The sequence below is a fragment of the Diachasmimorpha longicaudata genome, chromosome 8 (genome assembly GCF_034640455.1).
Source record: "Diachasmimorpha longicaudata isolate KC_UGA_2023 chromosome 8, iyDiaLong2, whole genome shotgun sequence".
NCBI classification, from domain to species: domain Eukaryota; kingdom Metazoa; phylum Arthropoda; class Insecta; order Hymenoptera; family Braconidae; genus Diachasmimorpha; species Diachasmimorpha longicaudata.
Genome location: NC_087232.1, coordinates 2,612,560 through 2,638,184, shown reverse-complemented (window position 1 = coordinate 2,638,184; position 25,625 = coordinate 2,612,560). Strand labels below are relative to the sequence as shown.

The 25,625-nt window shown below is 37.3% G+C and overlaps 2 protein-coding genes across 4 annotated transcripts in view; one reads left to right on the top strand and one right to left on the bottom strand.

Moving 5' to 3' along the window:
• Positions 1-25,625, top strand: part of Slo2 (slowpoke 2) — a 119,360-nt gene that overhangs the window by 81,543 nt on the left and 12,192 nt on the right. Inside the window, exons 5-19 of the mRNA XM_064126462.1 lie at positions 529-603; positions 2,785-2,868; positions 2,950-3,044; positions 10,688-10,871; positions 13,694-13,858; positions 13,973-14,193; positions 14,715-14,912; positions 15,010-15,236; positions 15,620-16,090; positions 17,523-17,687; positions 17,960-18,113; positions 21,997-22,102; positions 22,334-22,461; positions 22,531-22,782; positions 23,760-23,931. Coding sequence (XP_063982532.1) covers positions 529-603; positions 2,785-2,868; positions 2,950-3,044; positions 10,688-10,871; positions 13,694-13,858; positions 13,973-14,193; positions 14,715-14,912; positions 15,010-15,236; positions 15,620-16,090; positions 17,523-17,687; positions 17,960-18,113; positions 21,997-22,102; positions 22,334-22,461; positions 22,531-22,782; positions 23,760-23,931 — 2,697 coding nt within the window. The remainder of the gene's footprint in view (positions 1-528; positions 604-2,784; positions 2,869-2,949; positions 3,045-10,687; positions 10,872-13,693; positions 13,859-13,972; positions 14,194-14,714; positions 14,913-15,009; positions 15,237-15,619; positions 16,091-17,522; positions 17,688-17,959; positions 18,114-21,996; positions 22,103-22,333; positions 22,462-22,530; positions 22,783-23,759; positions 23,932-25,625) is intronic.
• Positions 18,192-21,892, bottom strand: LOC135165326 (facilitated trehalose transporter Tret1-2 homolog). 3 transcript variants are annotated; one of them, XM_064126515.1, is made up of 5 exons: positions 21,513-21,892; positions 20,932-21,203; positions 20,560-20,841; positions 19,764-20,422; positions 18,192-19,624 (listed from the first exon to the last, which is right to left on the bottom strand). In XM_064126515.1, coding segments are annotated over exons 1-5 (1,329 nt in total). In that variant the 5' UTR covers positions 21,628-21,892; the 3' UTR covers positions 18,192-19,623. The 3 variants fall into 3 exon arrangements, with proteins under 3 accessions (XP_063982585.1, XP_063982587.1, XP_063982584.1); XM_064126514.1 differs by having other exon boundaries at positions 18,195-20,422; positions 21,513-21,889; XM_064126517.1 differs by lacking the exon at positions 20,932-21,203 and having other exon boundaries at positions 18,193-20,422; positions 21,513-21,692.

Sequence of the window (25,625 nt, the reverse complement as noted above, 5' to 3'; positions counted from 1 at the left end):
TGCAATGAAAATTATTAGGCAGAACTGAAGTTTTATGGTTTAGTTACATTTTATGGGGAGTTCTGTAAAAATGACTCATCTGTCCGCAATAATCCACAATAATTTTTATCTCCAAAACGAGACAGCTGATTCACAAAAATGGTATGTGAATGTTGCTTAGCATTGTAACAGTAAATACATGGCATAATGGCCTACACGTGGAAATAAATGTACAACCGAAGATAGTCTCCAGTTTCCACCAGAGATATAGTCGACATAAATCCTCCTTTATCCGTCTATCCCAGAAGCTTTGATATTTATGACTTTCTGAAGCACATAAGTTTTACACTCATTTGTAATGTCCTTTTGAGTCCTTAGTAAACCTCGCCATCTACTCTGCCAATGTATAAATTGCCAGCGACCACGGAACCCACATAAAAATCCATAATCCGTGGAGTAAAAATTTCTTGACTTCTCAAAGTAAAATACCCAACGGTGTCATCAATTCAAAAAAAAACTTATTTCATTCCGTTATTAATTTTGTTTCAGGGCAACATTTGGCAGCAACTGCTCTCATTCCACTTCATCCTGGAATTAGTGAACACCATACCCTTCACAATCACAGTAAGTCGCCTCAAATTTTTGTCAATCATTCAGGAAGGAGAGAATAGTAGATTGCAACAAACCTGCACAGAAAGTCGCATTTTACAACTCATATTTTTATCAGAATGTGACATAAAATGATTGTGTCCCTAAGATTGGGAAACCATGAGGGTTCCATGAGGTATTTGATGTACAATACACTATTACGTAACTTTAAAAAGTTACTGCCCTGACTCGTCTTTCCATATTATCAATCTACAAAAAATCCCTAGATATTTTCCTCGTCGCTAGCTTTCCTCGAATATTGCCACGTACTCCCATCAATACTTGAAGACCTTCGCCAGCAACTGGATTCTCCCATCACTGCAGGTCCAGTCGCTGCGTTATTTACGATGACGCAGAAACGTCGAGTCCCCCAGTCGTGATTTTGGAATGAAGTTGCTAATGATAGTGCATGAAAAAATGATGAGTAGTGATTTCACAACTGTCAGTGGGAAATGTCAATGGCAGTCAATAGCTTTACACTGGTTGAGTATTCCTTTGGAGGTCAGCAACGTATCCAGGACAGTTGGCACCGAGATGTCTGAATTGTTTCGCATTAGTCTGTAAACTTGGGATTGTTTACTGACGTCAGTCTTTTTATCGGTATTGTGGAATAGGGGGTAGCTAAATCGAGAGAGGGGTAAAAATAAAACGCGAGACAATATTCGTTACTCTCTTTTTTAAAAATATTTTTATTTACGAGAATCCAGACAAATTTAATCACATTTGTGATTGCTGTATAAAAAATAACTAACTTTTACATTGCATTGAATATTTTATCTGAACGTTTAAATGCAAACATTTCCCTATTAGATAACAAACACGAAATTTCGGTCCGTTACTCTTTCAATTGAGCTGTGGGGGATTTTATCAATTAATATAAATTTCGTGGTGATGGAGCTATTTTAAATATTTAACACAATTTAATTGTGAAAAATGTGATTTTTTTGTAACTGGTGGATTATCGTTTTTTCCAAGTGATTGTTCTAAATTATTTCTATAAAATTTCTCTCCACATAGATCACATAAACTTAAGTTATCAAATAGCTAACTATTTTAATTTAGACGCACCTCTTGATGGATGAAACAATGTTACGTGATGTCATGATTATCCACTAAATTTTAATGAGAATAATTCCCATAAACCTGGTCGTCCACGTGAGTATCCGTAACCCAATCCCATTGCATAATCTGAGAGTCTCTCATTATGCTGTGGGAATGTTGAAAATTCTTCTACAACAAATTTTAACTCCAAATAGTCCCCTTTAATCTACAGCAAACTCACGATCAACTGATGACGCGAAAACCGAACATTGACTCGTCGTTTGATGTCGTTCGGAAGAGTAAAAAATACATCAAAGCGGGGGAATGACTTTTTTTGCCATTTGCTCCAGTAGATTTATTCATCAGATTTGTATACCACACAGTGTTTATGATTCTCGCGTGATTGGCTCCCACAGAGTGAGTGACAACAGTTGAGCGCAGTCATTGTGGGGAATGCAAACGTACAATATTTGGCGTGAATTGTGAATCAACCGAGTGTACTCGATCGACAATGTTTTACTGATTTAATTGTTTTTGATGTTGTTGAAAAATTCTCGAGTGTCTGTAGACAGATGTTTTTTATAAATGATTATAAATATCTTCTTATGCTCAACTTTATGAACTCATTCATGCATATGCACACATGCTGATATTATTTATAAATTCCACAGTCTGACTTTTGACGTTTTATATAATTATCCAGAAGAAAAATCATTTATAAAAAAATGCAATTGTCCACTTCTTTTTCTACGAACTATAGATTCATTAAAAAAAAACTCGCCATAATTTCCTTTCAAAGTTTGATAATGGAATCAAATATACGAATGAGAAGACTTCTCGAACATTACGAGAGAAACATCCTCACAATAAAATGTACTTTAATTAATTTTCAAAATGCAACTACGAAATGACGAGTAAAAAATTAGTCAATTTTCATAGAATGGTCTTCTCATTTCCGTTCTATCAATTTCTTCCTCAATAAAAACCCCCTTCCACCGTAAAATCTTAAAATTCGACTCATCACTTTGTTCTAGGACTCCCCAGAAGAACCACAGCCCGTGAAAATTCACGGAGCTATTATTCCCTCATTTCAAGTTTTAATTAATGAATTTTCAGATACTTTATCCACCGATGCGAAATCTGTTCATTCCGGTATTCCTGAACTGCTGGTTGGCAAAGCACTCACTGGAGAATATGTTCGTAAGTTGAAAGTTTTAGAGAAGTAGAGTAACTTCGGAGAATGATAGGAGAGAACTGATGGAATACTAATTATTATTGCAGAACGATCTTCACAGAGCAATGCAGAAGTCACAATCGGCCTTGAGTCAGCAGTTGATGATTCTCAGTGTTACTTTACTGTGCCTTGTCTTCACCAGGTGAGTTTAATATTTGTTATTGATATTTTTTGTCAGAGGAGCTTATGCACTACTTTAACAATTTTAATTGAGAAGTGGTATTTAGCATTTAGTCGATTGAATAAAATATAATCAGTCCTTAGAACGCTACGAATGATCCCATCAAACCATTCATTTTTATCAAAACTCCTGCGTGAGGACGTTTCATTATTACAAGAGTAAACAAAACACAATTTTTTCATTTACAACTGTAGCTTTTCGGTGCTTTTTATTCAAGAGTTGGAGTCCATTGCTATATCACTGTTTGACCCAGGGAAAAGAACCGAATTATCTCATTTCACGTCGTCAATCCAAAACTCCCAATGCTCCTAGAATACCAAGAAAAAAATAATTACAGCGACAATCACCCTCCGAGATTTATCAAACCATCAGTTTACCACAATCTCCTCTCCATCGATCCCACTAATTGAGAGACTATCAAAATCCCCATCAGATCCCCAGAATCCCCACTTACTCCGTCACCCGCAGATGATCCCAATCAGCCTTCTGTGAATTAATTCAGAATCCCTCAAATGATACTTCTTCTACCTCGCATCGAGGGTACGAGACCATCTCCGATCATTCACGACATCCGAAATCCCAGCTGCGCCTTGACGTGTCGTCATCATCCCCCAGAGCAAATCCTCCTTTCTCTGATTTTTTTTCCCTTCTTCCATCACTCCCTCGTTTGTAATAATATCCCAGGGACACGAGAAAAAATGAATTGAGCCTCGGGGAGCACAGGTGTGGTATTTTGGTAATTGCCTGTTAATTAATTAATTTATGGACAGGGAAAAAATTGTGGAAATTCTTAAAAACAATAAATTCGAGAATAACAATCATCACCCCTAAATCGTTTTTCACCCAATAAGGAAACCCTCGAGTCGATAATACTCATCGCCCCATGAGTACCATAATTCTCCCCTTCGCTTCCCCCTCAGGAGACCTCAGACAAGAAATACCTAAGAAATGCTTTCCACCCCACTCATGAGCGCTCTGAATTCATGTCTGTGGTCAGTAGGGGGTGAGAGAAGTTGAAGTTCTCCCTTCGGGTTGTACCGTGTTACCGGAATGACCATGCAGAGACCACACTCTTGATACACCGCGGGCGTTTCACCAGAGCTAAAACACAACTAGCCAATTGCGCATAATAAATTCAGACGAGAGTGAATTCACACGGAGTCAATAATAACGGGAGAATGCTCTAGGCTGTTTGGAACACTAGTTAAGTTATGTGTACCCTACATATGAGTAGTTGAGTATTTTGCGGTTGCGGCGCCGGGCACAGGTGGCAGGGGTGTTTCTTCAGGGGATTGGAAAGTTAATTAACAGGCGGGGCTGTAGTTTTGAGAAGGGAAGCTTAAAAAATCATCGGGCCGCTTGATTGAAAATTAGCAGAGGTAAAATTAAGGAATTTCCGGAGGTCTCAAGGGATTTCAAGGAAATTTTTATTGACAAGGAAGTTTCGTAACACGAGACCGAACGCGCGCGGAAAATGAAGGATGAGTTTTGTTTCTGTCATATAAATCAATTTGATTCACCTTTGATTCGTCCGAAAGCATTTGACATCAACACGTAGGAAATTTCTTATGAATAAAATTATGCGCGATGTTGATGTGGACCACTATTAAATGTTTGAATATATTTAAAAAAGTTCAAGCATTTGTCAACACATTTTTGAAAATAAAATAAAAATGTGTATTGAAGCTCACTGCCATTTCATTTTGCTGCGAACTGCGACCATCAAATAATGGAATGTGAAATGCAAATTAAATTCATATATATAAATATCGGTGAATCATAACGATCTTTACATTATGTTTTAAAATTAGCGCCTAAAATTTAAACGACCAATAGGATACTGGCTACATCTTTGCGAGATTTCGATTCGATTCGAGATTTTCGATACGATATGTGGCTCTCCATTTTAGAATAGGACCAGAGTCAGGTGATAGATGAAGCTATAATTATCAATCGAAATTGAATTTTTCCGTGTGTTGATAACTAAAAATGACTATAAAAAATTTTGGAATTGGTTGAATGAAGGCCGATAATACTCCATTCTCTGGAGAAGTCCAAAAATGTCCCATAAGAAATTTTCCTCCTCCTTAGACCCTGAAAATACTTTACTTACCGTACATCCACCCCAAAAGGAATTTAATTCAATCTAGCATAAGTGTATGAAGTGCCGTAACATGAAATTTACGAGGTTTGATAATACCATAAGATGCAGAAGCCAGTGACAGAGCATGCTCTTCGGCACATATAGCTGCGCTTTCACTCTCAAGTTTCCCCAGGTACTAGCGCCATCATTGGGACGTGAATCCACTCGGGAATATCAGAGGCGCAGCGACTTTGCACTTTAGATTTAATGGCAGAACGCTATATGCTCGATGTACTGTCACGTGTATTTCATGATGTTGCACATGACACACCTCTGACCACGATAAAGTGAGATCAAACTTTTTATCATATTAAAAGAACAGAGGCTAGAGTTCTCTCATGCTAATTAATTATCACTCTTTTTTTTTACGACGTAACACGAGGTAATTAACGCCCTGGTACTTCTGGCTCTCAATAAAAGCTTTCGATTTCCCTTGGGGATTTTAAAATGAGGGGAAAATCATTGTGGAATGCGGAAATGGACGGAAATTGTTGAAAGAGATGTAATGAAGCTAGTTGAATAACACGCGAAGACAAATATATAAAAAAACATTCCATTTCTTTTTATTAAATCCAATACTCAGAGAAAATTAAAAATAGTCAACTTTTGTGTTGCGTATGGAATACGCAGAACATACAAAAAGATGGTATCGCCAGTTATTTTCTATTTTTCCGGACTAACGGAATTCCATTGATTTTTTATTTGCACCCAAATTCTGTTTGATTGTATTTTTAATCCTCGCGTCTACTCTCAATCGTTTTATTCCTTTATTATCCTCAATTCTCCAAATCTCCTGGGGAATCCCCAGTTGTCTGTCCCCAACCTGGAGAACACCTCTACCTGCTTCCCTACCCTCACTTAAGGAGGTCCTACCCTGGTTGTCCTCTTCCCACTTAAATCGGCCAACCTGCTATCCCTCCAATGATGGTTACTTCCCAACTACCTGCGCCCAATAGCATATAAGCCGGACATTTTTTGAAATTATTCTAGTATCACCGCATCGTTCACGGCTCTATCTAATACCTCTAGTGAATAAACGGAAAGAAAAAAAAGACAAAGTGTTCCACCCGATTTATTTCAAGTCCCCCGGAATTCACCCGTCACATCCTTTCCACACATTCCTTAAGATCCATAACTACAAAAACTGAATCAACTGCACAAAGAACCGATTCGGCGTGCAGTAGTTAGAGTTGAGATTGTTTCTACAGAGTAGAAATCTAGAATTTACAACTCTAGAAAATTCAAAGTTAATTACAATCTCAACCCCTAACATTTTGGGAAATCCTAACTCCAAACATTGTTGATCCACTTTGGAGAAATGTGGAATTTTCCAATTTACTAATGTCAATATGTTGACTAGATCGTGACAGAATAAATTTTCCACTAGCTTTTATTTCAATCAGAAGACTAGTGTCTTCAAAACATATTAATCGGAGAGATTACACAAAAGCATGTACATTAAAATATAAGTTAACAGGAAGAGAGAGGTGGGGAAATGAGTGGATGTAGTTGTGGGCGATACCGACCGGGATCGATGTCCGAATGACCGTCACGCTAGGCTCAGGAAATGAAGACAGGATATAGGCTTATTCCGTAGCTGCTGGTGGAAATATCTCGGAAAAAGACTGACGATTGTGAGTAACTACTGAGGATTATGAAAATCATTGGTGGTGAGGGTGATTTCAAGAAGTATTCGAGTATAGTAACACTCTCGATGGTAATGGACTAGATAGATATCTTGATTTTCTGCCCGAGGAAGTGACTTTCCACCCGAGGGCGAGAAGTACTCCCTTTTTTTCCTCTTACGGATTTTCCGGGCAGGTTTGTTGAGCAAGGCCATTACCTCACATTTTTAACAAAATCTAAATATTATGAATTTTAAAAACGTAATAGTTTTGTAAAAGATATGATTATTTTTTTTTCCAAATTCACATCAGGAAATATGAATAAATCCGCTAAATATGTGTAGGATTAGGGTACTGGGGACAGCGATAATTTTAATCAAACTTAAAATATCTAATAAAAATTAAATCGGGTATAATAAAGGTCCCATGATCTTAACTGGTCACCTCTCATCCTCAGACTAAATCATACGTCGTCCTCTCGCATCGTCCATACTCATTTGTTTATAATACTTTTCTTTCGCACTCTGTCACACTATTTCTCTCTCAAACTCATTCCCCTCATAGGACACACATAAATACACAAAGTCATACCACACACGTCGCGCTCATTCCCAAAAATCATTTCCCTCTTCCGCTTAATCTCACAATGGCTCTTTCTTCTATCAGGCAACGGGCGTTCGATACTTTCATATAAACATTCAAATATTGTCAATCGTCTAAATATTACAGTCTAGGTTTACTCATTCTGGCGATATACTTCCATCTCACTCATACCCACTCTAGTCTTTGTTTTATTCCACACAAAAAAGATCAGTCATCCTACATATGGATGAATTGAAAATCCGTTAATATTGAGAGGACCCAACCATTTTCGATACTCCATTGATCATACAACAATTATTGGCCTAACTTTTCTTCCCTCCCCCAGACGGGTAAAACCTCACCTCCTGCGAGAAAAAAATATTAAACAAACTTACAGAACAATTCAATTAGTCCCTACAACTATCGCAGTTTACATTTGTGGTAGGAAAATTATCTGAAGTTCAAGAGCCGGGATAAGTAGATAAAGGAGGTAAAATTAAGTGGGGGCTTGAGGACATACCCGGTCAACCCCACTCACCACGTTTGCAGATGGTTTAGGCGGTGGAGTTTGGCGTTTCGTTGAGACTGTGGGAAAAGGCGGAAAGACACCGGTTAAACTCAATTTTTCAATTCCTCGGTCGTGCAAAGTCTTTGACGAAAGTTATGGTGGTGGAAGGAGGAGTGGCGCGGGAATTGAGTGTCTTCAGGCCAGGGGTAAATGTCGATCGAGTGACTGCTCGAACGGTGGATGTCGGGGTCGGTGTGTTGAGTAAAAATAGACATCGGAGGCTATTATAAACTGGCTTGATGAATAGTGCAGACGTATAGTTATTGCAGTTTTATTAGGGTAAAACAAGTTACAGTTACAGTCAACAGACAGAACTATGTGAACGTTAATTAAATTTTGCGAAGCGTAATTTACGATTCGCTAAACATAAATCAGACTGACAACTATGAAATTCAATATGAATGAAATATGTGTTATACATTGTACTATCATTAATCACCCAATTCAGATTAATTACTGGAGAAAAAATTGAAAAAAGTAACATATTACCCACCATTTGTAGTTTCATTTATCCTTCGTGATTTATAAGTCGATCAGTAAAATAAATAATAATAAATCATTGAATTTATTTGGCCGGAAGGCTGATTACACCTCTAGACTTATGACGACCGTCTAACGGCAATAAGGTCAATAAAATAAAGTCATTGAATTTATTGTAAAATCCTGAATGTGAAAAAATCTTTTTTACCAACATCATCCTATTTTCTTAATGTTACAGATGATCTGAACATAAGATCATCTCCCAGAATGTCATAATACGCATAATTATAATATCATTACGATTGATCACAGTATTAAGTCTCGAGCAATGCGAAAATTTAATGACACTTTAAAAAAAGCTTTCACTCGTAAGAAAATTACTGAAAAACTTCAGTCTCACTACTGCTTTCAGATAAATCATTGGCCCAACTTTGTCTGTATGCCCCATACGTGAACATCCTTCTAAAAACGTAAAAGCAAATTTCGAGAATTTCTAAAACGCAAAGCCATCATAAACTTTTCGGTTTCAATTTTCAGGGCCATTACAAAACCTCCCCGATATAAATCGGTGAGTTAAAAATAGTGAATTGTCCCAACAAAAATATTTAAAAAAAAAAAGCTTCCTTTAATCCACCTCTGCCATCATCACTCATCGAATAATTCGATAGTGGCGATGAAGGGTTGACTAGGCAAAACGATCGAGTGTAAGTTTATCGGTGGAAAGACGATTTCCCATTGGGTCATGTTGTCCAGAAATAGCAACACTGTGGACGAGAATAACACTACGGCCATATATGGATTACATAAAATTGTCCGGAACCGAAGCACGATTGATAAGTTGATGCACCAATGTCTGATGCCGAGGTAGAAGTCGCCTTTTCCTGTCCAATATCAGTCACCGTTATGTAGGCCAACAATAAATACATAATCGTACGGTTCGATTTGCGCGCATGAACTAACCCTCGGTATTATATTGATCCTGGTATATTTATTATTTATAATGTGGATATCATGTGAACATTACGCTCTCGAGTGAGGTGACTTTGGAATGGGTAACGTACACACCTAAGGCTTGGGTGACAACCTCTGTGTATGTACTCTGTGTCAGACCCTTCAAACTCAGCCCTCACCCCTCCTCCTTCCCTCCCACCTTCTCGCCGTGTTTCATTCTGTCAAACGTGTTGATCACGTTTTCGATGAATGGATTATCGTGTTCAATAGCTGAGGGTTAGGGGACATGGAAGAGGTGGATTTCGCTTCCAAATGGAGGTATTGTACAGTGATAGAAAAGCTGAAACGCTTCAGCTGCATCAAATGAAGCTTCTTATCTATTAGCGTGATTTGTTAATTATTAACGAATCGATGTAAGAGATTAGAAGTCATCTTTGGTGCACCTAAAACATTCTATCAGTGTATTTGTTAAATCCGTATCTGCATCCGCCAAATTGAATCCGCATGGAAAGAAGTATTTTTTAAAAATGATGGAATCAGAGATTTTACCTGTTGTGAAATTAACTAAAAAAAATTACAAAAAGTATTACAGATTCTGGTAAAAATTACGTAATAGCCTGCATTGCAATTCTATTAATTAGAGGATTATTGATTCGCCTGTTGGGTTATTAATTAAACATAAAACTATGAAGCTTCTCATCATTATTGAAATTATTTTGTGGTTATTATCATTTTCGATGCTTGTATGGATGGATTAATTCGTTAGCGACTTCTCGTATTTTCCCAATTTTACCGATGAGATTTGGTGAAAATATATTGCTCTAATTAATTAAATAATCCGACTTCTGTTGAAAGCTTGTAGATATACTCTGGACATGAAAGTGTAAACATCAATTCTGCATAAATCTTTTGTGCATAATTTGCATCTGATTCTCTTCCTCTGTAAACCTACGTAATTCCACGTACAATGAATATTAAAATTTTCTCGAGAGAAATTTATAACAGGTGCCCTGTCAGCAAAAAATTATATTGCAAAGGACGGAATTTATTGTTCAAAACTTCTATTTAATCATTAAAAACTATCTTCAGCAAATGAAAAAAAATCGTTGAGAATTAAATTCTTGGGATATATTTCTCAGAGCAATGTGGAACATATCGAAATTGATAAATCCACTTTTTGATTTTTTTTGGACCTCAAATACAATCAAATATTCTTTATCACAGAATTAATTTTCCCTGTGGTTTTTAATTTCAGTGTATGCGGCATTCAACACTTCCAACGAGCCGGGCACCGGCATTTAAACTTGTTTCAAAGTACATATTTCGTGGTGGTAACATTTTCTACAGTAGGATATGGCGATTTCGTTCCAGACATTTGGCCCTCACAGCTCTACATGGTCTGCATGATATGTGTCGCGCTGATAGTGCTGCCAACACAGGTGAGTCATTCATTCTGATTAAAACTGCTTTATTTCAAAATTTTCTTGATGAGATAGCGAACTCCTTTTCTATCTGAACATAGATAGCATCTGATAGATGAAGAAACAATTTTGTATTGTCTTATAAAATCACGATAGCTCTGCAATAATTTTTGGATACTATTAGTTCAAAAATGGGTCCTGAAAAACCTTTTCGTAATCTAGTCTCTGCAAAAATTATTCCAATTCCATAAGTGGGAATGTTTTAAAAAAAAATACGAAAGCTCCTTCACCATCCCAATTTCGAATGTACCTTTCATTCACTCATAAATGGACTTCATTCGTTGACTGATCACAGGGGAGGATTATCGATGAAGTAATTTCAACGCTTTTGCTGCGAACAATTTAATTGAGCCTCCACAATTTTACATGTGCAAAAACAGCGACCTAATGCACTTAAAAATTTGCACTTTGATCAAACAGCAACTGTAATAACATAAATCTGTTTATGCCCTAAATCCTGGTTGAGCTCGCAATTCTACGCAAAAATTTAATGGAGTGGATGTGAAAATACATACATCATCAAATAAACATTTTCCTACCAAAATAATAAGCTTCGATCTCATTAATGGTCATTCGTAATCACCGAGAGTCCTTTAGACCCCCGATTTTTTCACTATTACTTGCTCCTCTCCCTCTCGCAATCGATGGAGGGAAATTTCACGTAAATGACATTGCAGCTAAAATTCTAGGTGACCCGTATACATATAGGCACTTTGAAACACCTCCTACTGCGCTAATGAGTGCGGAATTGGAACAGTGAACCCTTTCATGAAGGAAAATTCGACATCACCTATTAGGAAACTGCGTCTAGATTAGTTGAACAGCTTTAGAACACCGTAAAAATTTCAGATATTTTTTTTATAATTTCAACTCTTCAACTCCAACCGCTTCCTAACACTTCAAGACTTCAATTGAAGAAGGAAGTGTTGTGAGTCCTCTTCAATCCTGACACATCATGGACAAGGTCATCCGGATTAATGAAACAGTTGATAGATTCGAAGTGTAAATCTTCCCTGACTTTTGTTAGTCATCCGGAAACTGGTGCAATCGTAACTAATACTTCGCCTCAAGACTTTGACACTCATTAATCGAGGAAATTACCCGGTTCAAACCCCCTCCCATCGCCCCCCTGTCATTATCTGATGAATATCCAATAATAATACCCGCTTCATTCCGCTATTAACGCGACTGGTTAATTAATACCGATTGCTATTAACGTTACAAGCTCATTTCCATCAATGAAATTCCTTGAAATGTTGGGTAACTTGGCACGTTATAGACCTAGTGATTAAATTTACTATTCGATTAGATATGAACTGCTTCTAACCCAAACATGAAGTCCCTATATGAGCTATAAAATCTTCATAAATCCTAATAAACTCCAGCTTTATCCTTGAAATTTAACGATCCCAATGACACCATCAAACGAAGAAATGAGACGAGCCACAGGAGTGGCGATAACGATATTGTAATCTCACCTTTTTTTCTCTTCCTCTATTACCCCTCAACTCAATCGATAAGCCCATAAATTTAGTCCCCGGAGGTAAACGATTATGTTCCAACAGACGTAAAACCATTGTCCCCGCGATATCAATCATTCCAGAATATTAGTTCCGATTACATTCCGATGCTCGGTCATTTATCACAATAAAAACCACGGAAAAGTCCTTTGACGTGAAGCTCAGTCGGTCATTGGACGGCATTTCTGGATTACCGATGAGTTAGGGGTTGAAAAAGCATGGGGAAGCTGATCGCCATGTGCAATCTATCTGTCACCAATGGTCAAACGAGACAGGTGTACCGGTTCGCAACAGCTATTGGCGGTTTACAAAGGAATGTGTCGTTAACCGAATTTATTGAATTCACGAGAGTGACGGTGGATTGACAGGTGTAACTAGTTACTGAACCCAATCCCAGAATCTACTTGAATTTAATTAGACCTCATCTGAATCAAGTTTTAGACTTTTCTCAAATTTAGCTCGATCCAGCCTAATTTTCGATGTAAAATCTACTTGAATCAAGTAGAACTCGATTTAAATCAAGTTGTTAAATTTTTGGGATTCAAGCAGAATGCGACTTGACTTAACACACATACAAAAAGGTAAGTCAAGTCGCACCTGAAAGGAATTAATTTGGAGTATCTACTTTAATTGATCTGAGTTCAACCTGAATCAGATCACGGAATTTATTTACATCAAGTCTAACTCAACCTGAATCCAGTGCTAGAACCCGGGGTAATTTGGTATTTAATTCATCAATTGCTGGAGTTTATCGATTTTCAATATGATTCAGTTCCTATTGGAAATGGGATAATGGTTAAATGATCAGATATGTAAATCCCGTTTGAACTCTTTTATTTTATACGCTGGAAAGGCACAACCGCTCTGCTTCGTCTCCTTAAACGAACTAACTAATAGACTAAAGGGATACAACACCCTGGACCTGATGTCTCTCATCAACAATGGTCCCACTCATGCACCTCTGTATACATTCAGAAAACAGAGCAAACCCATCACCCCCAAACTTCCCAGAATTTTTTCTCATAAAAATATTTTCAAAAGAAATACTAGTCGTACAAATACCTATTCATTCCATCTGAAAATTAATTTTTGATAAACATTCGAAATGTAAACTCCAATAGTTTCAATGACATCAAGTCAGATGTCTCGACTTGAGTCAAATTTTAGTTCGCTCATCTAAACATGTTCGTTAGTGTTCATTCATAATCATCTTCAACTCTCTAAAATAATTAATAATTTTCATTATATGTCTGCAAATAGTTCGAGCAACTAGCATTTACATGGATGGAGCGTCAAAAACTCGGAGGTTCATATTCATCCCACCGTGCACAGAGCGAGAAACATGTCGTAGTATGCAGTACAACACTCCAAGCGGACACTATAATGGACTTTCTAAACGAGTTTTATGCCCATCCCCTGCTACAAGTAAAGTCAATTTTATCGTTCATTTAGTTGAAACAATATTCCCAACCAATTTACCTCCTGGGTTTTCCTTTACGAAAACAATTTCATTCGGGGAGTATTTCTAAATTCACTTAGGATTACTACGTTGTACTGCTGTCACCCATGGAATTAGATACAACGATGAGGATGATACTTCAAGTGCCAATTTGGGCACAGAGGGTTATTTACATACAGGGTTCGTGTTTGAAGGACGGTGACCTTGCTAGGGCTAGGATGAATGAGGCTGAGGCGTGCTTCGTCCTAGCGGCGAGGAATTATGCTGATAAAACTGCCGCTGATGAGCATACAATCCTCAGGTAACTACATGTTATTCCATCCGAGAATATTTTTTTAGTGGCAAAGAATGTGTGAAAAAATTCGTTCAACAGTTAACAACAGTTTTCTTTGCAATTTTTGCCTGAAAAATTGACTTGTCATCACAATGAGTGAACAGTGAGATTTTGCAAATGCCAAGCCTGCCTTTTCAAATATTTTAAAACCAATTGATTTTTCCTATCAATTCCCGAACGTGTGATAGCCTATCTGAACAAAAAAAATTTTTTTTTAATCACTGGAATTCACAATTTTTATTTAGTTATTTATTTCAATCAGAACATCAATAAGCATTGACGAAGGACATTAAATTGTCAATTGTTAAACCATTCAGGTATTAATTTCTCCAGTTATCTACGATCACAGTTAATCAGAAAACAAAATTTCATTTTGTAACTAACATATCAATTTTTCCTGACAAAATCTATTACTGACGGGCGAATTTTCCCATTACTTGAAAGGATAAAATTAATCCGAAGGCACAAAACTACCAACAAAATTTCAGATCATGGGCTGTAAAGGATTTTGCTCCAAATGTACCTCAGTACGTACAGATTTTCCGTCCTGAGAACAAGCTTCACGTTAAATTTGCTGAGCACGTCGTATGCGAGGATGAGTTCAAATATGCACTTTTGGCTAACAATTGTACTTGTCCTGGTGCTTCAACGCTGGTTACCTTACTTCTGCATACATCACGTGGACAGTTAGTACTCTTATACCATTTGAATTTATCTAGTCCACAACTTTAATAATTCACCAGTTCATGTTAATCTTACGTTATGTTTCCTTGAAACTGTCAGAGAAGGACAACAGTCGCAGGAGGAGTGGCATCGGCTTTATGGCAAGTGCTCGGGAAATGAGATATATCATATAACTCTGGGTGATTCGAGGTTTTTCGGAGAGTATGAGGGAAAATCGTTTACGTATGCATCGTTTCACTCTCATCGGAAATATGGTGTGGCTCTTGTGGCGGTTAGACCAGCAGAATTACCGGAATTTTACGAGGACACTATTCTACTGAATCCGGGTAATCAACGATCTATTTTGATAATTGATTTCGCCTGCATGAGGCACCGTATAAATTCGCCCGTAAACTGGAGAAGAAAATTGTACTTACGCAATCATGGAAAGTTTGTTGGAATTATATCCCTGTTTTTTTTTTCATTTTCTTCTACCACTTTTTTGGAGTACAGAAAACTTTTTATTGTTCCTAATTAAACGTGACTAGTCAAATAATTCGTAAGAAATTGTCGCGTTTTTTTCAAGTAGAAAATCATCTTTTTCGCTGTCTGAAGTGACAAATTTCCAAAAATTGCGCCATAAATTTCAGCCGCGAATTTTTAAGCGAAACAAATTCGCAGATGAGAGAGCGTCAATCAATGAATTTATAATGATAAAAAAATTTCTCAGGTCCCCGCCACATAATGAAGAAAACTGACACATGTTACTACATGAGTATAACAAAAGAGGAGAATTCAGCGTTTGTAGTGGCAAATAATCAAGACAAACCGTCAGACCCCTCTCAAGTAGTCGTGGACAACAAGGGTGATACATCAACAGGCCAAGGGGGAACAGCATCGGGACCAGGCACAGGGGCCACTACTTTGACAACACCAACGACACTGTCAGCAACAGTAGCAGCAGCTGGATCAGGAGGGAACGGTACAATTGGAATAGGTGCTAGCCAGCATCGAAGATATTCTAATGGTTTTAAATCGTCGTACGATACGCCACGTGAGGCGGGTGAACCGGTGTCTCCGGGCAAACCACGTTTGCATTTACCACCGCCCGGAGCACCGCCGCCGCCTCAGGTTATCTTGCAGGTCCTCCCTAGCACGCCCACACTCCAACACCACAACCTACTCGCATCCGATGTCCACCGTGAGTGTCGCATGCGCCTGTGCTTTTTTTCGTCTTTTTATTTTCATCATTTATCTGGTTAATTTATTCATCAGTGAAGAAATTATGTGTAAACATCATGTATTTGGTCTCCCAAAAATTGAGCTTTTTTCCATGCCGTAAATGCACTATTATTATGTGATGCTGGATATGTTGATGACTGCAATAATTTTTTAAATAGCATGATTAAGAATGTCACATCATGGCATACATTTCACTATTCGATTCGATTTTTTTACATGCGATTTTCCCGGATGTACTTTCCCGTGAAATTAAGCACTAACAACGATGTTTACACATAAACTACTGACAATGGTTTGGTTATTTATTTGTCAAGGAGACCTGGGGAGTTGAGAGAGACGTTTTCCAAAGGGAATTAGAAACCTCATAAAAGTCTCTCGGAAAATATACAATGAACATTTAAATAATAAAGAGCCGGAGCAATTGGTGGATCCTCCACCTAATTTAATATAATATTTATTAAACAGCGAACAACTCCCCTATGTCTCTAAGGTTCCTCATCACATCAATTATTTATTTAATTGCGCTTACAGGCTCGCTGTCTACAATTTCAAATATTGAAATAAATTCACAAAAGGGTCTGAATAATTGAGAAAAATTCTATGAATAATAGAAAAAAAATATTGTAATGGCGCATGAAGCTTTGGAATTTATAGCGAGATGTGTTCTATGTGCTGTGAAAGTACACGCTTTTACAACTGATTGTGAGGACAAAGTACTCCACACGAAGGAATCCATAGAAATCTAATAAAACGGTGTAAATTGGTTTCACAGTTTTCCAACACGAAAAAATAGTAAATGAGAACGGCCGAAGAGAAATAAAAATCTATTCGTGGATTTCTTTTCGATAGTTCTAGCTTCCACCAATTCATTCTCAAGTTTCTCATTGGCCCCTCGTCAGTTGATTTCTATTGGTCTTTTCGTAGCTGGAGTTTAGTGTTGTTGAGTGAAATTTCCAGATAATTAGGCAGCATTAAATCGTCAATACACTAGCTTTAATTGACTATTGTATGTGTATGTGAGATTTCTTCTCGGAAATTGAATCAGTGCCGCTGAGAAGTCATGCTGAATTCGTTTTTTTGTCGCTTGAAGCGTTCGATGTGAACAACAACCTCTCTATCCCTCCCCTCGATGCTGCACCCCCTCGTGGGTGTAATTCAATTGATAAAGCACTTCGAATGATTCAATCAGATAATGTAGAAGTAGCAACTGTTTCTTGAAAAGAGAACAATTTATACTTGAAGAAATTATATGTAGACTTATTTAATTGAACAATTGTATCTCGGGAATAGAAAATTTGACCTATGAAACCATGACATTTAACCGAGTTACGAGTTGAAGGCTGTGTGGGAGAATTATCATTCAACGTTTTTCTGTGTTATTACGATTTTAGCAACTACGTACCTGGATCCAGCCAATTTAACGGATTCAAGACAATGTTTGAGGGACGGTGGATCAAGCCCTCAAACACCAATAACAGGGAATCATCTGGATGTTCCACGCTCAATGGATACAAATCCAAATTTACTGAGTCCAGAGATATTGATGCAAAGACGAGGTTTAAATGACTTTAACATGATTATAAATAAGAGAAAATATTGATTCATCATCTGCACGGAGATATTCATTACAACATATCTTTTTTTATCCGAGCAAACAACAAATTATCGATCGTTATTCGATCAATTTCCAATAAGTTAGTTGAAAATTCTTATTCGGAAATTAATAATACTCGACAATGGATTTTAAGTTGACGGGAAAACTACAATGATGAACAATCGATAGTAGTAATTTACTGTTTGATAATTTTCTGCCTTTCTTATTTTGTAGGTAGCAGAAGACCTAGCATACTTCCTGTTCCGGATATGTTGACAAGTTCAACGTTACATCTACCTGGCCAGGAGTCCTTAGATCACGAGGCAGACGAGTCCGAGGACGAGATGGATGACGACGTACCCTGGAGATCGCCGAGTGAAAAAATAGCGTAAGTAATCTTCAGTGTTATTTTCTTATCGTCTCTATTTCTCCCCTTTCTTTTTACTCTAATCTTATTCTCTCTCGAATTTCCTTACTTTTTTTAACTCGCAAATACTCGAGAGCATAGAGCACTGAATGCTTAATTTTGCAACCCTTGAATATTTTGCACTATAAGATTCTTCCATTTGACGTGTAACAAGTGAGTCTTGTGAAATTTGTTTATTATCATTGTGATAATCAGGTGTCTTATGAGGATCCAAGTGTTGATTGCTAGTGAATAAAAAGCATCATGACTAATTGCGATAAAATGTTTAGATGTGAGAGTTAAAAAGTTGATAATACGAAGAAAAGAATAATTTAATTTTATATCTTAGCTACACCAATATATTATGATTATTTATTCAAAATTTTTTAGTCATAAAAATCCTCAAAAAAATATAAACAATTATGCTTGAATTTTTTTCCACAATTTCACATTTCCATTTTAGTGTTTATAGGAAACGACAATGTTTATTCACAAACTTATTGTTAGTCACAACATTTCATAATTATTTAGCGGCTTCCTAGAATTGATGGATTAATTTCTATAAAAATGAATCAATTTTATAGATGCATATCCAATTAATTGATCGAAATAAGATTAAAATGATGAATTAACAGTCAATGTTTGTCTCTATTAAATGTCTATCAACGTGATGTCTTTGCACTGCCAAAAATATATTTAAAAAATGGTGCTGTTCAACCCTGCCTGATACAACCTTTGAAAAAAATTTATAAAAATAAAATCCTCAAATGGATGTGTGTTTCGATGTCTCTTCCCTATCGCATCGCACTTTGTGCACACTCTGCCTTTGCTGCACACCACGCCTCGAATGATTTAACGAGTCTCCACAGCTTCAAGGGGTGAGTTGAGTGCACTACGGTGCAATTATATTTTTTCAAACTCACTTATCAACTTTAATCATGGCACTTTATTTTTATAAGCTAACTTAGAAACTCCTATTTTGCTCGTACTAATTTATTACTTCATTATTTATAATCACTTTCACCATTACAGTAACTTAATTGACAAATTCAAATGACCGCACGTTATCGCCTGCTTATGTACAATACTTCCTTATTCTTCCATCAATTAAGCGACTATTCATCTCAATTAATATTTAGTACTTGAGGGCAATTTAAAATTTTGGTAGTAAAATAAACATGTACCGAACAATTCGATTAAGACAGAATATATTATAAACAAAATAGTGAGAATAGATTTTCCATTTCCCATAAATAAAATTTATTCTCTCCGAGACTGTTCTACTGACATTGAGCTTCAGTTGTCTTTGTAGTTGATTATTTATAAAATTGACGAATTGAAAAATCCTAATTAGTTTAATGAAGTCGCTCTGATTATCCACTGAATTTTTCCATACGTTTCACACTTCTTCACTCAAGTAAACGCATTTGATTGACCATCTTAATTGCACTCTCGCCGCTACATCCAGACATTCGCCTCTTCCCCTTCATACTCTAAGTGATAAAGAAACTATACTCAGCCAATTCATTTTGAATCTGCGAGAGGCTCTTAGCTCTCGTCTCTGGTAGAAACACAATAACAAATAAAAGTCCAAGTGATCCGATAACCGTAAAAGATAGGAATGCCACATACCACCCCTTCTTAAAAGTGATTGTCTCGAAGATTCCTTCAATAATCATGGCAGCCAGATAGAATGAAGAGATACAGATGCTGATGGATATGGTTTTCATTTTGCTGGAGAAGACTTCGCCTGTGAGAAGAGGAAGAATTGGAACGACCCCGAGCGAGTACGAGGCGTAGTAAATGATGATGATACTCAGAGTGACAAGTTTCTCACTAGAATAAAGCAGATGATTGTTATTCGCCTGGTAGAGAATAGCGTCGATGGCTAGAATGAGACAGCAGATGCTGGATCCACCGATGGAGAACATCAGCAGGGGTTTCCGACCGATTTTCTCGATCAGAAAAACACACAGGCCGACTGAGATTAAGTCGAGACATGCTACTATTATCTTGGAGATCTCTGGGTTGACGTTATTGAGGAATTGTTTGGTGTAGGCGTTCATGGCATAGCCACCGACCATTTGACTTATGCAAAGCAGCAGCATGGTGATGGAGGCTGGAATTCGACGCCAGCTCGAAGTGACAACGAGCTTCAACGTTGTCTCAGTTCGCGGCCGTTCTGTTGCCTGAAAGTCGAAGAATTTCTCCATCGATTTGTATTCCTGGTCGACTTCGAGGATGTGATTGGCACCGCGAAGCGCTTTCAGGGCGAGTTTGGCTTCTAAGGTCTGTAATTGGAGATAAAACTTCAGTGATCAATTTTTAATTTTAGCATCCAATTAACGAATAATCATGCTGATCGTCTGGTATTCTTAGCTTCTTGGTTAATCACTGAAAAATAATTGAAGAACTGAAGTTTTCTCACTTTTCCACTCTCGTACAAATAATACGGTGACTCAATCATCCAAATGTAGATGGTCAGTAGAAAGCCAACCGATAAAAAACACATGAACAATGATACCAATTGGTGAATGGTGAAAAAAGAGATACTCGTGCTGATAACCATTCCCAGATAAGCAAAAAATGTAGCCAATGAGCCAACGGTACCACGTTGATCGGGAAAAGTCACTTCGCCAACGTACATCGTCGATGTCACAATGAACAATCCAGCGGAAAAGCCACCAACAGCAGCACCAACCATCAGTGCCTGGAATAAAGAATAAAATGAAAGTGAAGGGGGGCAACAAATGGTGGATGATAAGAGGGGTAGATTGTAGCTGAAATGGTTCTCGCTTACGATGGTGTCTCTCGCTATTCCGACAATCAGCCAAAAGAAAATACTCGATATTGCTGATATACAGAAGTTGCAACGACGACTGGAAATATCAACGACACAAGCCGGCACAATAGCACCCAAACATGATCCTAAATTAACGATCACATGAATTGTTGAAATACCATCTCGGGAGTCAACGTAGCATGCATCAGTGCACTTGATCATGATAATGTGGGGTATTGAGGTCTCCGGCCAGCCGAGGGTCAGACCAATGCATGCTGCACCCAGGCAGACTGCAAAATTTCATCATCAAGGAGGTGGGAATAATTACTTTGGGGGGGGGGGGGAGCAGAGTGTTTTTGGAACTAGACTGAAGATTTTATGAACGGAAATCAAGAAACTATGAAACGGTAATTCATCGTTCCAGGAAATTTCTAATCAAATTGCCATTTATCCACTCGAAATTTCCGCGAAGCTGTCACTTAGTGCAAAATTCCAAGAATTGCACCAATAATTCCTCTTCAACTCTGATTGATTTAATTGCCCAAAACCATTGCACTCCATTTTTTGTGTCTGACAGCAGAGGTAGTAAGTCTACTTACGAGATGCGACATTCAAATTGAATTGGCTGACAATGGACAGTAAAGTTGCCCTAAATTTTTTTCCTCCTGTCTCCTCGGACCTATTCCGTAGACAGCAGTGTTGAAAAAAATTCATGAATTGTTTATTGAAGTCACAAAAAATTGTTCATTTAATATTCCCGAGGGCCAATTGGACCTTCTAATTTCTAAGAGAGTAATCGGTTCGCGTGTGCTTTCATTACTGAACTAAACGCGGCTTTGTTGCTCACCGATACCCTGACCATTACTCGTTATCAGTTTTAACCGCATACATCGACCAATCTATGTCTAAATTATTAGCGGCTATCCATATGAAGTAGTGAATGCTCATAGCTCATGCATGACAGTTCAGTGTTTACTTATTTTTATTTTTTGATTCTCAGGGGTAATTCATATGTATAATTGTATTGGGAAATAGCGTCAAGGATTTGTATGGAGGAGTTTTAATTTATGTTTTTAATTTTAGTATTGTCAAAGGATTTCCACCGGTGTCGCCGTTTATTGGAGTGTCGCCCACACTGTGTTATTTGTTGAAAGAGAAAAAACCATTGTGCTGCCTACAACTAGCTCAGGTTTGTTCATTTTATTTAATTGAGTATCGTGCCATCCAAATGCATCGCAAAATATTATGTCCATCAAAATCTTTTTTTTTTCGAGTTTGGAGACTTCGGAAATGGTATTTTTATTATTTATTTTTAATTATATCTTTCAAGGCATCTTCACAATATCTTCTCCAACATCCCTCAAAATTTGATATTTCTTTATTTCGAAAAACATACGAAACTAAATGAATGTTTCTCCAGGTTTGTGAGCATTGCAGCTATAGAAACGCAAAAGAATACAATTGGCAGAACAAAACGATAATATTGGCAGCGGACTACGCGAGTAACGGAATATACAATTTCATCATTCCCCTTCGAGCTCACTTTAGGTATGTCAAATTGTTGATGTCGAAGACTTGATAATCCCTGATGTTTCAACTGACGATTTCCTCACTCAGATCAAAAACTTCCCTCAACCCGATCATTCTTCTGTTGGAGAGACGACCGGAAATTGCCTTTCTAGACGCCATCTCTTATTTTCCACTGGTATATTGGATGCTTGGATCGATTGACTGTCTCGACGACCTGCTTCGCGCTGGTATCACACTTGCCGAAAATGTCGTTGTTGTCAACAAGGAGTTGAGCAATTCCGCTGAAGAAGATACACTGGCTGATTGCAATACTATCGTCGCTGTTCAGACAATGTTCAAGTGAGTTTTCCGTCTCTATTCGGAATTTTTTTTTGCCGCAAACGGAAATGCTGAAATCGTTCATATTTAAGAACTCTATTTATCGGATTACTGTGGTTCTTCTGTGATTTCAAAACCGTTTGTACGTATCCAACAAAGTTTTTCTTTAATTTCTTAGTAATGAATATATAAAGCTGATTTTTTTCGTCAAATTTGAGTTCTTGAGTTTCTAAAAACTCAGTCGCAAGACGATAGCTCGCAAAAATATTCTGAATTCAATAAATGAAGGTTTCGAACATTCATTGGAATGTTCTGATCGGATTTGAAGATGTGAACGATAGCAGTAGGCTATCAATAATGTTATTCTTGCCTTAACAGGAAGTGGAATTTTTATTAATTGTCGAGAAAAAGACATAAATCCCAAACGTGATAAATTGTTCTTAGAAATATAAATAATAAAAAAATAAAACTGCGGAAATGCATACTCACTGATAGTAATACTATCTTGAATTTCAACTAAAGTCATTAAAGTCATTAAATCCATTAAAGTCAGGAGGTGACAAAGAAATAGCGCGTTTTTTTGTTGAGAAATGGTTTGCATGCATACTAATTTGACTTCATTAAAAGTGAGTCAATCCTTTTATTATGAAATATGCAATAAAATTTTCCAGTTATTTGATTCAAAAAGATAAAAATGGGCTTAGTAAACAGCTTTTGCCGTCAGCCCGTACTATGCTCAGGCGAACCCGAAAATTTTTCTTCTCACGAGTATTGAATATTGTTTCTTATGTAATCCCACATACTATCTTAATCTCATGCAATTCCCCGAGAATTCAACCCTTGCGCCTTCAGTGTCCTGTAATACAGTCAATATCTCTTGACTTCTCCCTCAAAGGAATCAGAAAAATCTTCACCCCATTCCTCTATCGTCTCTCAACGTCCATACTAACTAGACAGCTGATGAAATTCCCAAATATTAATCAATGAATATTCAACAGATTCTTCCCCAGCATAAAGAGCATAACTGAGCTGTCGCAGTCCAGCAATATGAGATTCATGCAATTCCGGGCGCACGACAAGTATGCCCTACACCTCAGCAAAATGGAAAAGGTACTCCTCAGTGCTACTTCCGGTGACAACCATCCCGATGAGCCTCCCATGGGCTCCCCGGTAACACAATAACACTCACTCTGACCTCTGAATTCATTATCTGAATGATGATTAGATTGATCGATTGACTGTCACTACGAATGAATTCAATATCACGTGTCAGCTTGCTAATTATACCAAGACCGTAGGAGCGAGTATTCGCCTGTAGTAAATAACTTTCAAACATCAGAAATGCTTCCTCACTGGAGTTATCTATTAGTAAATCGCAGTAATTCTTAAGTAACTTCATTAACAGCAACCGAAGCCTCTCAGCGCGCGCTGAAGAAAATAATTGTCAACTGTGCTGTGAAAAATTCCATAAGAATTACCGGACAAGAACATAAAAATTACTTTTCGAAACGTAATCAGCAAGTGAAAAAAAAATGCAAAGAAAAATGTAAGTCGGAGAGGAAAATTCTACAAACTGCCACGTAAATTCTACGTTTTGCTCCGTAAAAAATAACACCTGATGACTCATTATTGTGGGGACAATAACTAACGGTTTTTTTCCTCAACGATTAAGGAATTTTATAGAAAAAATACGTGACAATGCCCTGAACATAAACCTGAGAATTTGCGGAAAGTATCAGCATTCTTCTTGTCAATTCCAATGAGAAATTTCCAAAAAAACAACTTTCCATTGTGGATTATGTGAATTGTTTCGGAATTTTTACTGCGTATTTCCCGTGTGTGTCCTGCTCGTAATTGAAATTTTTCAGAGATCACTGTACGATCTAAGAAATAGGGAATTTCATAGCAAATAAAATGGGTTTCACATCGCATTTCTACGACCATAACTCAGGTGGGGACATTTGTGAAAGCTTCTAGACAAGAATCCCATGATGCTCACACCATATGAGAACCCAAAGATCTTGAGCAACTTGTCTCAAACAAATGATAATATCTCAAGAACTCTACGTTGTAAGGATGTGAATCAAAAATCTTTTTATCGGTCGTAAAAGTCCTTCAATTTTTCATGTTGCGTGTCTCGATGACTTGTCGATGGCTATCGAGATTTATCAAGCGAAAGTGGGATATTCATTTGGGAGAAAATATCTCCGGTATTGCAAGTCGTAAAGATGTGAGTTAAAACCATTTTATTTGTCATAAAAATTCCTTAATTTTTCACCTCACGTGAGTCGATAACTTGGCGATGGATATCGAGATATTTTATGTGGGGGTGAAATATTTACAGTAGAACAAAATGCACGATCCTTACACATATTTAGCAATGTTAGTTGTAGTGCCATCAGTATTTCATTACTAACGTTTTTTTTTCTTTACATTGACGGTCTACTGCTGGTGACGGATCAATAGCACTTACGGTCTTGGTTATTTGGCCAACGATTTGGTCGAATAGCACTCTCTTGCATCTCTAGCATTTATCAATGAATCTATCAATTTTTCTTAATTTTATGAATTTTTCATTAAGTAGAGAAGAGGTGGAACTTTTTGTTGGTAATTAATGAGGGCCAAGTAGGGGTTGGAGATCGATCCACGAGTATGACACTGAAAAAAAATTGCATCATAAGTACAAATCAAAAAAATTTCAAGTCAATATATTTTAAAGTGTAGAGTGAATAGATTTGAATATATCGCTCGTCTGGGTAGTACACTTCTGTGTGAAACTAAACCCAGTAATGGCATATTATAGAAATTGCCGTAACGTGCGCTCTCGACTTTATATATTTTTTTGCGATATGAGTTTCTTGTCG

Excerpts from the sequence above, each read along its gene's own strand:
- LOC135165326 (XM_064126514.1), bottom strand. The coding sequence starts at position 21,627 with ATGAATTTTTTTCAACACTGCTGTCTACGGAATAGGTCCGAGGAGACA. Across the intron at positions 21,204-21,512 it reads CAATTTGAATGTCGCATCTC|TCTGCCTGGGTGCAGCATGC; the intron begins GTAAGTAGACTT and ends GAAATTTTGCAG. Across the intron at positions 20,842-20,931 it reads GAATAGCGAGAGACACCATC|GCACTGATGGTTGGTGCTGC; the intron begins GTAAGCGAGAAC and ends TCTTTATTCCAG.